Source organism: Lepisosteus oculatus, chromosome 5, assembly GCF_040954835.1.
Source record: "Lepisosteus oculatus isolate fLepOcu1 chromosome 5, fLepOcu1.hap2, whole genome shotgun sequence".
Taxonomy (NCBI): domain Eukaryota; kingdom Metazoa; phylum Chordata; class Actinopteri; order Semionotiformes; family Lepisosteidae; genus Lepisosteus; species Lepisosteus oculatus.
In genome coordinates, this window is record NC_090700.1 from 26,296,918 (window position 1) to 26,312,062 (window position 15,145).

A 15,145-nucleotide genomic window follows, 5' to 3' on the forward strand; every position below is an offset into this window, starting at 1 on the left:
CTAGCTTTAATTTTGATCTGTGATAGTTACGGTGACTGTAAAAAGGTCAGCCGTGACAAGAATTTAATGCAGGTGTGATCCCTGAGTTAGACAATAGACAGGAGAAGGATGTAAGATTTTAATTTAGAGTTTGTGACAAAAGGAGGAGCAGTTTCAGGTGTCATTTCTAAGCATTATAATATGTTAATTTTAGGACTTGAAGAAAAATGTTCACTTAGGGTACTTATCAAAACAGTTCCTTAGACTGAAGAAACAGTGATTAAAAACGCTTTCTTCCTGTTTGCTTTTCACTTTATTTGTTTTTCTGTTTCTCTATATATTTTCAATGTAATATTTCCTCAGAAAGAGGACTGCTTTTTGATTGCTGCAAAAGAAAATAAGTGATTAAAGAATCTCTTAGCTTAATGAAATTCTAAACATGATGATACAAGGCAAAGAATATAAGAGATACCATGCTTGATACTTTGGTGTTCAATCACCTGGCAAAGAAATCCCCAACCTCCAAAACACTAACACTTTGTTGTACTCAAATCTAAGAGAAAGTCGCTTCAGCTGGAAAGTTTCACAGGAGCCAATTGGAGAATGGATTAATGAAAAACATGTACTGTATGCAGGTGAAGGTGATGAAATAGAATGGAACAAGTCAACAAATAGCAGTGCAGCCACCAAATCCTTGGATCTTGGATCTCGGATCTAGGATCTCAGAGCTCGGAGCTCTGTGGTGGGAGGCAGAAGACACTGCAGTGACCCAGAATTAGTAGTCTGAGATGAACAGTACAGACATGGTAATAAGAAAAGAATGGGTAGTGAGCTACTGCTTGCTGAAATTTGTTAGCACTGAATGGAAGAGGAGGGATTTGAAGCAGAACCCAACCAAGAAGAAGAATTATCAGCACCATTTGCAGGTGGAGCCTTAGGAATGGGAATGAGAAGAGGTTCAAAAGGGTATCAGTTGACCATCTAGATGCCAACACCAAGAGAAGGGGCTAAATGGTGGGTGGGTAGGGTATTCATTACTGTCGCAACCAGGGCCATGGTCACCATGGACAGCAAGGACTGTGATGCCATGTGCTGCACTCTCAGGGCAAAGTGAGTGTCATTGACCAGGAGCACTGACGGGTCCAGAGAAAAGTGAGGAGTGGGGAAAGGACAGACATGAAACATCTAATATAGGTATGGGCTATAGATGCAGTGGGGTGGACTCTCAAGCATAATGGTAGAGAGGAAGGGATGGGATATTGTAAGAAGGATTTGGAACAGAGAGAACTGGGAGAAAGTTCCAGGGAGTGTTGATTACATGGGGAGAAGTGAAATAAGAGAAAACAACATGGGAGAGGAAGAGAGCAGTTGTTTTCCATGGGGAAATGAAGGCTGAAGACCTGCTTGTTTCAGGAGAGGTGAAAAAGTAACTAGACTCCAGAGAGTGCAAGTTAAGATGTTGACATCCTCCCAATCTTCAGTCAAAGGATTGTTAAGGGTTTTTAGTGAATTAAATCTTGGTGACAGGTTTAACTTTCATTTTCCTATGTTTAATTGCTTGTCAGATGATGCTCCCTGGGCATGTTTTTTTGATAAAGAGGAGGTAGTTAAGCCAAAAAGATATGCACATGAAACTGGTATGAGGTAGGTTGCAGAACTAGTGTTGGCTTATAAATAAGCTTTTAAGAGTTAAGGATCAAGCGAAGCGTCCACATTGGCGTTGGGTAGCGATTTACGTACAAGCATTCCCCTGGTCGACACTTTGCTCAAACAAGGTTCCAGACCCTATACAGACAATACTGGCCATCACATGATTGATGGATAAAGGATGGATAAAGAAGTAAGTTGAGCCTGTTTGTCTCTGTATAAGCCACCACTGCAGAAACATTATGAAGATTTACAGTGCAGGGTATTATACAATGTTTTAGCTACAAGCCCTTTTCTTTCTGTGATTCAGCATGGAGCTTCTGGTTAAGGAAAGCTTTATTTAGTAATTGTGAAACTATTTTCATTGTAACTTACAGTACATTGTTCCAGACAGCAACCTCTGTTTAGTTTCTTAAAAGATTTGTTCATACTGTAGATCTGAAGATCCAGTTGTATTTAATGCTTTTACACTTGGTTAAAATTCTGACAACAGACATATGTGTTAGGTACTATACAAATGGCTAATTTTCTTCAGGCTAAAGTTATTGTATTAAAGAATTATAAGAATCAGGAAAGGAAGGTTATGAGGGGCCATGTTGTAGGGATTGGCATTTTCTTACATGAGGGTAGAATTCTCTTGTTAAAAATAATAAATCAAATCAAAATGTTTGGGAGAAACGGGGGCATGGAGGAGATGGCGTTCTTAGTACAGGATTGGGGTTTGTATATTAATTTTTAAACATACTTTTTTTGAGGGGAGTTATAAAAATAAAAATGACTAATGTCAAGAATAGTATTTAAATAGAATGTGTTTTAATGTTTGGGGTCTATTATGATTCCAAGACCTTAAACACTTTAAAAAATAATTTATATTTAAATAAATAGGACAGGGTACTGTGTGGATTGTGGATTACGGACTGTTTTATGTTGCAGGTTGCTTATATTATTAAAACAAATGGAAGGTCATTGGACGGGCAGCACAGTGGTGCAGTGATAAGCATTTCTGGCTTGCAACTCTGGGACCCTGGGTTTAATTCCAAACCAGGAGTGATCTATGTGGAGTTTGTCTGTTTTCCATGTTTTTTGTGTGGGTTCCCTCTGCTGATTTCTTCCTATAGTCCAAAGACATATTGGTACAGTAGGTTGGCTTCTGGGAAAATTGGCCCTGTTGTCAGTGTACGAGTGTGTGTCTGTATTCGTGTTTTTCAACCCCACTAGTGTCCCATCCAAAGTGTACCCTGTCTATAACCTGTTGCTTGCCAAGTTCTGGCTCCCTCGCTATCCTGAATTGGATGAAGCTGTTAGAAAATAAAAGGATACTTTACTTCTGGCCAGATAATGTCTTAATGTTGTCATTTTCATTGACAATTTGTTCTCAATTAAGTTATCTAGTGGAATAAATATCTTTTGTCTCTCCTCAATATAGATTGTCAAAATATAATATTTCTATATATACATTTGCCAAAAAGAAATGTTTTATTAACACATTGGTGTATGATGGGTCCTTGTATAAGAGGATTGCTCAATGAAGCTCAGTTTACATCTTGTCCATTTTGTACTAGGAGAAAAGTTTTTTGCAAACATTATTCTAACTACTCCTGTTCCTAAAAAAACAGAGAATACTGCTAAATCATCTATTATTTAAAATATACAGTCTATTTATTAAATAAAAAAGACAATATATAGAGTATGAACCCTTATCACAGGTTTACATGGAACAAAATATAAAAAAGAACAACTAATGATACTCACACTTCACAACATGCAGAATGAAGAGAGAGTGCTATTACTAATATCTTTGATAAAGTTTTAAACATTTAAACCAAAGCACATCAAATTCTCCATTGCACGAGTGGACAAATAATTTGTTACCACTAGAGGCAGTTAAAACTGGTACTCACATTGAGCGCAGAGAGGTAAGCTGCTGGAATGTAGCTGTACTAATCTCTTTGATTTGATTGTGCTGGAGACCTCTGAAAATTAAGCAATGAGACAAAAAAACACTGTATTTCAAATAATTTTTAGAAATACTAACAGTAGTAAGATTTTGGTATGATATGAACATTTTTGTGATAATATTTTTTTAGGAAAAACAATGTTGAACCTCTATTGGTTTTTAAGTCAGATTTTTTAAATAGTATGTACAAATTCTTAATAAAACAAAAGACATTGAGACATACAGTATTGAAGGGAATCTAAGAATTATAAGACTGGCCCAATGGTTAGCAATGCTGCCTTTCAGTTTTGCGGAACAGGGCCCAGTTCTGCACACAGCAATGGCTGCATAGTGCTATTGCTTTTCACCTGATTGTAAATGTATTACATTTTAAATTATGAAACATGGTCACGCACCCAGCCAAGACACAAAAAAGGAGATTAAATATTCCCATAATGTGTGACAGTTAATTTTGTTGATCTGTTTTCAAATATTGTGATTACTGAAAATGTGAGAGAAGGAATAATTCTGCAATTTCCCTCACGGGATCAATAAACTATCTATCTTTAATAGTAACCTTGCTACAGTATATGATGTGTTTTCTATCATTGCGTGTACTAGAAGATAAGAATTGCTAAAGCTGATGGAGATTCAAGTTGGATGGTGAAATACAGACTATATACTTACAACACTGTTATCTGTTTTCATTTAAAGTTCTTTTGTGCATATTATTTCATGAGCACTGAAGCTTTCATTGACATTTTTTAGCTGTTTTTTAGCTTTAATGATTATTCAACAGTTGCTCATTACTTTTGGCAAGGCAAGGTCCATGTGATCAGACATCTGGGATAAGGATGACAACTCTGTTTTCCATGTTTGAGTCCCTGCCTGCACACAGAAACCTTGTATATCAGGTGGAATTATACCTCTGGGTTAAGAACATAAGCAATGTTGCAAATGAAGGGAGGCCACGGGCCATCTAGGATGTTTGGTAGTTTTTATTTAATTCATCCAAGGATCACATCCAGCCACGTCTTGAAATAAACGATGATATCGACTTTAATAAGGCTGAGTAGCTTGTTCCATGCTACCACAACCCTTTAGGTAAAGAAGTGCCCTGTATTCACTCTTTTGAATGCACTTTCATGTAGTTTCCACTTGTGTCCTCTGGTTCATGTCTGTTAATTCTGAAGAAGTCCTACAGTGACACAATAAAAAACTGATCTGTTCTAAAAGATAGATTTGAGATGGATTCTGCTGCTGAAAAAGTTGAGAGCAGACTGGTCTCAACTCTGACTGCAACTGCAGTGAAGATGCTTGGGGGTTTAGTGACCTGGAGTTTTCTTTGAAAAGGTGAAAGAACAAGGGAGCGACAGGGAGCTGTGCAGCTGAGATCAACATTTGCGAGAATGAGTGTCAAATGGAATCACACAAAATGAAACATATATGGAGCACTGTGTGCCAAGAATTGACACTTCATAATAAAAAAAGACATGGTCTTATTGATGACCTTTGTCAGCAAAAAAGTCCATACATTTTCAATACTGGAAAAAAGTACCTTCCACCCAGCTTTTTTATACATACAGTAGGTTTAGGTGAAGCTGAACGTATTGGATTTTCCTCATATTTGAACAATAAAAGTCCATTTTCTGAGTTTATTCATCATGCCACTGGTTTTGGAACAGCACAGAGACATGTTGGTTTAAGCTACAAGCTTTAAGCTTGAGAGACAATAAATTATTTTTATTTACTTTTATTTTCCTGTGTTTTAAGTGGTCAAAGCCAATACTTAAGTAGAAATTTTCACTTAAGTACAGGTGATGTAAAATGAATAAAAAAGCAATATGTAATAACTGTAATTAAATAATAAGAAAGCACATTGTCAAAGAAACTGATTATATAAAAACAATCTGAGGGCAGATCTACAGTGCCTTGCGAAAGTATTCGGCCCCTTTGAACTTTTCAACCTTTTGCCACATTTCAGGCTTCAAACATAAAGATATAAATTTTTTATTTTATGTGAAGAATCACCAACAAGTGGGACACAATTGTGAAGTGGAACGAAATCTATTGGAGTTTTGAAACTTTTTTAACTAATAAAAAAATGAAAAGTGGGGCGTGCAAAATTATTCGGCCCCTTTACTTTCAGTGCAGCAAACTCACTCCAGAAGTTCAGCGAGGATCTCTGAATGATCCAATGTTGTCCTAAATGACTGATGGTGATAAATAGAATCCACCTGTGTGTAATCAAGTCTCTGTATAAATGCACCTGCTCTGTGATAGTCTCAAGGTTCTGTTGAAAGCGCAGAGAGCATCATGAAGACCAAGGAACACACCAGGCAGGTCCGTAATACTGTTGTGGAGAAGTTTAAAGCCGGATTTGGATACAAAAAGATTTCCCAAGCTTCAAACATCCCAAGGAGCACTGTGCAAGCGATCATCTTGAAATGGAAGGAGTATCAGACCACTGCAAATCTACCAAGACCTGGCCGTCCCTCTAAACTTTCAGCTCAGACAAGGAGAAGACTGATCAGAGATGCAGCCAAGAGGCCCATGATCACTCCGGATGAACTGCAGAGAACTACAGCTGAGGTGGGAGAGTCTGTCCATAGGACAACAATCAGTCTTACACTGCACAAATCTGGCCTTTATGGAAGAGTGGCAAGAAGAAAGCCATTTCTCAAAGATATCCATAAAAAGTCTCGTCTAAAGTTTGCCACAAGCCACCTGGGAGACACCCCGAACATGTGGAAGAAGGTGCTCTGGTCAGATGAAACCAAAATCGAACTTTTTGGCCACAATGCGAAATCGATATGTTTGGCGTAAAAGCAACACAGCTCATCACCCTCAACACACCATCCCCACTGTCAAACATGGTGGTGGCAGCATCATGGTTTGGGCCTGCTTTTCTTCAGCAGGGACAGGGAAGATGGTTAAAATTGAGGGGAAGATGGATGCAGCCAAATACAGGACCATTCTGGATGAAAACCTGTTGGAGTCTGCAAAAGACCTGAAACTGGGACGGAGATTTATCTTCCAACAAGACAATGATCCCAAACATACAGCAAAATGTAGAAAAAATGGTTCACAAATAAACGTATCCAGGTGTTTGAATGGCCAAGTCAAAGTCCAGACCTGAATCCAATCGAGAATCTTTGGAAAGAGCTGAAAACTGCTGTTCACAAACGCTCTCCATCCAACCTCACTGAGCTCGAGCTGTTTTGCAAGGAAGAATGGGCAAGAATTTCAGTCTCTCGATGTGCAAAACTGATAGAGACATACCCCAAGCGACTTGCAGCTGTAATCGCAGCAAAAGGTGGCTCTACAAAGTATTAACGCAAGGGGGCCGAATAATTTTGCACGCCCCACTTTTCATTTTTTTATTAGTTAAAAAAGTTTCAAAAATCCAATAGATTTCGTTCCACTTCACAATTGTGTCCCACTTGTTGGTGATTCTTCACATAAAATAAAAAAATTATATCTTTATGTTTGAAGCCTGAAATGTGGCAAAAGGTTGAAAAGTTCAAGGGGGCCGAATACTTTCGCAAGGCACTGTATCTGCATAGCACACAAATTTGCCATATTAACCTAATGAAAAAAGCACCCCATCTGTTCTTTTAATTTAACTTGATCATGTAGATATATGATGATTTTCTGACACTATTAATTATTAAGGTTTTGTTTACACACAGTGGAAATGTAAACAGTGCTACTACAGGTTTTTGATTAGTTCAACAGTTGAACCATCCTTCCATTTTCAAATCAGTGGTACCTTGCTCCATGATTAGTCGTACGCATCCTAATCTCAACTTTAAAAGCAATGAGTCAGTGTTCTTAACTGAAAATAGAATAGCTGATCTATTGAACAAAATATTTTCAATCAGGTGTGAAAATATGCCTCAAGCTAACAAAAGACAATATTCCAAATTAATTATATTAGCAGAACTGGGACATAAATGTTACAGGTACTTTAGATAAACAAATCTTGCAGGCCTAATGGAATTCTACCAATTGTACTTAATTGTACTTAAGAAACAAAAAAATGTATTTTTAGACCCTTAATGAAACAGTCAAACATAATTGAGATAATATCCATTGACAAGAAACTTGCTAATGTAGCACTAATATAGCATCCCTAAAAAGGTTGATAAAACCGATTAATTATTAGGAACAAGTAAAGACTTATTACATGCTGAAAAGAGAATAAAAAACAACAACATTTTGACTATGGAGCCTTCTTCGGGTGTGAATAAGTAATTATTATCTTATATCTTATCTTATCAGAGCATCATTGGTTTGGCAAAAGAATTCTAAGGACAGTCAGTATGAAAAGGTACATCACTAATGAATGGGGATATGATAGGGTTTCCCATCCATAAGACTTTTGATAGTAATATTGATAAAAGTATTATTAATTTATTAGTTACTAAAAAGATAAATTCTCAAATTATAGGCTGTATCCATTCAGGAAAATCCACATTTAGACTGAAATCTGATTAATAGGATCTGCGTTAGCACCACAGTATTTCATGATTTATATAAATGATTTAGATTCTGTTATTTATCAAACTATTGAATTCTGTAGATGACACCAAAACAGAAGGAAACATTATAGAAGATACAAATTTTCAAACCGACTAATACATCATTCTAAAATAAATGACCAGGCAAACACTTGGCAGATTATAGGTAGACAAGTGCATTGTGCTAGCTGCAGGAAGGAGAAAAAAAGTTTTAAATATAAGAAGGAAAATGGAAAACCTGGGACTTTGGCTTTTATGTTGAAACATTTTTACATCTTCTAGACAATGAACGGAAGCAATCAAAAAACAAAGTAAATGATAAAATCCACATTTCAATTATATTGTACTGATGTTATGTTCAAATTGCATAGAGTTCCTGGTCCTACACTGACAATCTAAAGAACTGCATTTTAGTTTTAAAATAAAAGATGGGACCTGATTCAAGTACGCACAATTCTCAAAGGCACTGATAAAGTTAACACAATGGACTTCAATGGACTCAACAGTAAAACACAAATCAAAGACACAAGTGGAAACTTAGGGCATGTGCTCTGAAAACTAAAAAAAATAAGAAGATACTTTTCTAAACAAAACTTAGTGGGAGCCTGGAACAAGGCACCCATCCATATTGTCAATTGAAAATCACTTCTTTCAATAATTCACTAGATGTGATTCTTCTTTTATTTGTAACCAGGGGCATAGTTACAGGTGGGCCTGGGTGGGCCAAGACCCACCCTGATTGATCCTAGGCCTACCCAATCAGTCCAAAGCAATTTAAGATTTTTTTTTCCTTGTTTGTGTTACATGATTAGCTTTTTAGTGTTAAGTGTTTGATTTTTTCATCGTATGCAATTTGCTATTTGCTGTATCTTTTGTGACCAATAAGAAAATTACGGTGCATGTGTAACCGTAGCCTAAATGGCTTTCGTTGTCATCAGACACTCTTAGAGCTATCTAGCCCTAGGTTTTTGGTTTATTAGCCAACATGGCAAAACAAATGCATTTATGTTTTTCATAACGCAGTGTGTAGATGACGAGACCAGCTGTAGCGGTGAGGCTTAATAATAATGCAAAATTAAGTGTTTCTGAGCTTCCCAAATGAGGCCCCATTTCTCTGTTCATCTCTGTGGTGCAGCCACAGAGAAACCATTCATGTAAGATGTTTTCTTTTGATAAGGACAGCTCCCAAAGGGGGATGCACTTAGCTAAGCCTGGCTATCATGATCAATGGTCATCCATTGGCGCCTATCTGTTTAGGGAGTGCCAGTTGGACATCTGGACTGCATTACTAAGTGTCAGGAGTAAGTGACTCATATCTCACCTTGATCAACCAATCAGGGACTGGTAGGGCCGAGTAACCCACGTGGGACTCTGATGCCCATGGAACTTTCAGCCAATCAATGAGCTGAAGTTCCTCCAGGTAAAAACAGGCAACACAGAGAGCCTGAGAGATTCAGATTCAACAATTCTAAAGGGAATTCAAAGGAGAATCCCAAGGGCAGGACATTCTCGCAGCGCGCCTCCTGACCATCCTGAGACTGAGCCCGGACAACCACGGAATGGCCAGTGTGTCTGAGTGCCAGAACTTTCCTTTGTTCTAATAGTCTAGAGTGGAGGTTGCCAGAGAGTAACCAGCAGCAGGCCTCGTGAACAGGTCGGAACTGTGGACAGCTGAATTACTATTCAGAACTAGCTCTTCATCAGGAACGAACCGGTCCTCTTCCTGACTTGCTGGGACCCAAAGTCATCTTTTCTCCTGTGCACAAACTTTGCTAGTTAAAGCCAACAGTGAGCATCAGCAGCGCACCGTCGCAAGCCGCACAGCACAGCCTGGCACCGAGCCAGAGAGCGCGGATTGGACAGCAACAAGCCTGCAACTGTTTCTTTGTGGCCGCAGGAGATCTGAATCCCCAAAGATTGGATGAGTATTCAACTTCAATGCATTACAGCTTGAGAATTCAATTGTTATCCCAACCAGTTGATATCAATTTAATTCCTAAGAGTTATGTACTTGTTTGAGTATCTAATGTAGAAGTTATAACCAAGTTCATTTATGAAACGGTCTTAATGAATGATATACTGAACGTATGTCCTCTTGATATGTGTAACACTTCGTAACTGATTGAATATATACCTTTTGTATTCTGATAACCCTCTCGATAAGATCTGTTAGTTTTATATGCATATTCTATGTATTAATAAATGTATCCTCGTGTATTAGTACCTGTGTGTGAGCGTTGTTTGAGTTATATCGCATGGTTGGATTCTAAAGCCATCAAAAGAATCAACTTTGTGATTTACTGCTACAATTAATAATTGTCTCAGTAAATGCCCAAACCCTACAGAACTGGTGCCTTCAGAGAGCCACTATGATTACATATTTGGCGTCCCTGAACCGGTTTCCCCTACACAGCCATGTAACAAATAAGACACATGAGATGTTAGAGGCATCTTGGGTTTAAGGAGTACAGCCTGGCTTCCCGAATACAAGTGTTTCTGGAACGCAAGCGGCAGTACAGTTGTTTGCTTGTAGCAGAGTTAAGCACGAAGAGGTTCTAAAATTTCTCCTGTAAACAAATTCTAAGTTTTGGAATTTATGAATAACATTAAGATAGATGCGAGTGTGCATTTTACAGATAACTATTCATATTGCCTCTAATTGCCCTGTAGTATTTTTAAGTGAAAGACGTTTACAGAGCTAAAATACATCCAAACTATGTATTTGACGGTTTTATTAGCAGACCATTCTTGCAATTAAAAGTACAATTAATTGGTTAACACTGTAATGTGACTATACCAATTCAGTGTTAAGTGTAGTGGGAAGTAAGTCATGAATTTCCAAATTAGGTGTCTTTTATCATCAAAAATAGAATACTAATTTCGTGGGATTCATACAAGTTTAAAAGCATCATGAAGGATCAAACAAGATCTTCAGAACTTAATTTTTTAATACCTCCGCAGATTTATTCTAATGGTGCCTCACTCGATATTACCCTTGGGGCGATGCATTTACTCCAACCTCTGAAATCCATACATGCATGCACGTTCTTCCAGTATGTTATGCTAAAGTCCACTGAATATTTAAAGGCAAGATAAACCCTGCATGGTATTTTAAAAACAATATTTTGGATGGATTTTGAATCTTGCATTTTGCACTGTGTTCATTGTATTTTCAGAGTAACCTGTAAAACTAGTGAACAATCTAAAAACAGGCATACAACATATTTAGAACTGTAACAAGCAACAAGTGAAAATGAGCTCTTGCAGCTTTTCTTAAAGGCTGTTTCCTCAGAGAACTTCTGTGTTATGACAAAGGCAAATCTGGGTCCAGCATTTGAAGATAAGGTATAATTTAGAAGCTGAGTGGAATACCATGGACTGCAGTGTATATTTTCCTTTTCAGTTTGCATAATATTTAAATACAGATGATATTCAAATGTTAACTTCTGCTGGCTGTTATATTTGCTTCAACATAACGGTACAAAAAAATTAAAAAAATCGTACTTTTTTAATAATATTGTGGCACCCTTTCCTGGCATTGCGGTAGAAGAGTGCTCAGCTAGTGTGTGCGGTGAAGGGCAGGATGAAAGTAGTAGGGGCCAGGGCGCAGACTAAGGGGAACCTCTGGCCAAGGCTGCTCACCAATTGTGGAATGGGTGTACACAATTGTAATAGTTACATAAATAATTTCCCCAGTTTGGCACCCCCTTTTATACCTGAGCCCACTTACCACCCGATACCTACAGATGCAGCCATTCAAAGTGCGCGGTACACACACGTACCAGAGGTAATTGGCTACGGCGTCGCGCATTGTGACGCACGATGTCACGCGGTACCGCGGTACGTGATTGGTTGACCAACTGGGGCACTCGTGGTGCGTTGGTCGGTCGTAGAAAGATTTAAATGTCTTTACTGTGCCCGTTGTAGTATTGAATATTTATATGGAATTTTACCACTGAAGGGAAATCTTAGTGCCTGAGCATAAAAAGAATAGGAGCATACTGCAACGCGTGTGAAGGCCATAAACGATATTAATTTTGGAACTTAAACATACAGTATATGGCTGGTCTTGGTACTTTAAAGAAAACATACACACCAGTATTCTATTTCTCCCTAAAGATTTTAAGCATCGAAGTCTTTAACTAACGTGATACCGGAGTCAACAAGCATACTTTTAGAATTTGATTAAAAGGGAATATAATATGGAATCGCGTATCTAAAGAAATTAATAAAGATATAATTATATTCATGTTGCAAAAAAACTGCAACGGACATAAAAACTCCCTTGCTTTTAACAGAGCGTTCCATAATTTCTAACTACGAAAATTATTTAAACTGCGATACTTATCATTCAACCAGAGCTCGAAATATCACAAGGATCCTCTAGAGCACAGCAAAGACTGTATTAAAAGAATCGCGTATCTAAAGAAATTAATAAGATATAATTATATTCGTGTACTGCGACAGGGCTGTGTAGGGCTGTTTCACCTCTCTCTTCATGTGACTCTATTCAAAAGCCATTTAGCAAAGAGGGGATGAGAAGAGTGACAAACTAGTATACAGTTCTTTAAAACATTAATAAAATAATAATAATAAAAACAATAATAAAAAACATTGCCACACCCAGACCGTTAAACCAACGCATTAGCACGTCAAAGCCCATTGAGGAGCCAGGCGCAATAACTGTTTTGTCCCTTGATTTACTGATCTGCATTAATTACAGAAATCGAGTTCCTGCTCTTTGCAGACGACGTGGTCCTGCTGTCGCCCACAAAACAGAGGCTGCGGCAGAACCTGGCGCTGCTGGAGCAGCACTGTCAGACCTGAGCGCTGACAGTCAATCTGGACAAGACCAGTTATGGTTTTCCAGAAAAAAAGCCAGACCTCCAATAGTCTTCCTGAAATCGTCGGATTATGAACGAATAAAAGCATCTTATAAAAAACACGTTTGCGTTTGTTTGGGAGCTATATTATGTATTTTTCATATGTAAGATATAATGATGTGTTCCCGCTTACACATCGCACGACTTTAAAAGCTAGAAAAACAGGTTTTGATTCCCATTATCTGGTGAGCCTTGTTTTGTCAAAGGACAGCACAAAAAAAAAACAGACATTGTGTGGTACAGAACGGAGCTCAGTCAATTCAAACAAGTTCAGTTTCAAAAAAACTGCAACGGACATAAAAACTCCCTTGCTTTTAACAGAGCGTTTCATAATTGCCAACTATGAAATTTATTTAAATTGCAACACTTATCATTCAACTTTAAATAAACTTTATTTTATATAGCGTTTTAAATGAATAAGTAATTAGATTGCTCATAAACCTAATTGCTTTTTCTACATAAACACAGCGTGATTGCTCTCTGAAAATGCTTTTTCTTTATATTTAGGCTCAGATTTCAACTATAGATCGTATTATTATAAACTTTCTTGGAAAAATGTCTTTTATGTAAACCATGTTTGCTATTAATTCATTTAGGGCTAGAATATGTTAATTGTCTTCCAATCGAGTCGAGTTGACATTAGAAGCTTGCCACACCTGGACTGTTACACCAACGCATTAGCATGTTAAAGCGATTTCATTGAGGAGCCTAGCTTTCTTAAATAGTAAGTACTGTACTACTTACTTGAAAATACCTGTGAAACCGGTTTAATTCGTCACAGCCAGCACTCCCGCAGAGAGGGGGGTTGTACTCGTTAATGTCTTAGCCGGAACACATCATTATATCTCATTTTGTATTTCTATAAAAAAAATCATTTGCCCAGCTTAACACTATTGCTGTTGTTTTTATCCTGTACAGCACTTTGAGGAGCACAGCTTTCTCACCACTTAGATTACTTTTTGATACCATCCTTACACAAAGCAGAAACTTCTTGTATTTTCCGATGACATACAAGTGGAAAGATTACAGATTTTAATCGTCTTTTTTCTGAACCAGGAAAAATCTGATCATGTTTCTCTATAACAATAATAAAAAACTTTATTTTACATATCACCTTAAAGTGGCATCTCAAAGCAATACAGTAGATGTAAACCACAGATTACAAAGTAAATATCCAGACAAACGCAAACGCGTTTTTAATAAAATGCTTTTATTCATTCAGCAGAGAGAGAGCTAAAACCTGGGCGTAACAGCTATTCTTTTTTCTGATCACTCGCTCTCTGGATAAACGTCTCACCTGTCCTGTTCTTTGTTTTCCTAATTTGCTGATTATGCCTGCTGCGATCCACTCCTGCCCTCACATCTAAAGAAGACTATATTAAATTTCTTTGCGTGGTCCATTGTGCAATTAACCCTTGTATGTGCTGTCCTTAAGGTGATATCACATAAAGGTGATATGTAAAATAATGTTTTTATTATTGTTATAGAGAAACATGATCAGATTTTCCCCGGTTCAGATAAAAAGTTTGTCACTAGTATACTTTTAATACAGTCTTTGCTGTGCTCTAGAGGATCCTTGTGATATTTCGAGCTCTGGTTGAATGATAAGTGTCACAGTTTAAATAAATTTCGTAGTTGGCAATTATGAAACGCTCTGTTAAAAGCAACTGAGTTTTTATGTCCGTTGCAGTTTTTTTTAAACTGAACTTGTTTGAATTGACTGAGCTCCGTTCTGTACCACACAATGTCTGTTTTTTTTTGTGCTGTCCTTTGACAAAACAAGGCTCACCAGATAATGGGAATCGAAACCTGTTTTTCTAGCTTTTAAAGTCGTGCGATGTGTAAGCGGGAACATTATATCTTACATATGAAAAATACATAATATAGCTCCCAAACAAACGCAAACGTGTTTTTAATAAGATGCTTTTATTCGTTCATAATCCGACGATTTCAGGAAGACTATTGGAGGTCTGGCTTTTTTTCTGGAAAACCATAACTCTGGTCTTGTCCAGATTGACTGTCAGCGCTCAGGTCTGACAGTGCTGCTCCAGCAGCGCCAGGTTCTGCCGCAGCCTCTGTTTTGTGGGCGACAGCAGGACCACGTCGTCTGCAAAGAGCAGGAACTCGATTTCTGTAATTAATGCAGATCAGTAAATCAAGGGACAAAACAGTTATTG

General features: G+C 37.7%; 1 protein-coding gene across 4 annotated transcripts in view; it reads right to left on the reverse strand.

Moving 5' to 3' along the window:
- LOC102694532 (leucine-rich repeat-containing G-protein coupled receptor 6) overlaps nucleotides 1-15,145 on the reverse strand; it is a 247,502-nt gene that overhangs the window by 32,894 nt on the left and 199,463 nt on the right. For all 4 annotated transcript variants that reach the window (XM_015342092.2, XM_015342091.2, XM_015342093.2 and 1 more), the window contains one exon: nucleotides 3,528-3,599. In XM_015342092.2, coding sequence (XP_015197578.2) covers nucleotides 3,528-3,599 — 72 coding nt within the window. The remainder of the gene's footprint in view (nucleotides 1-3,527; nucleotides 3,600-15,145) is intronic.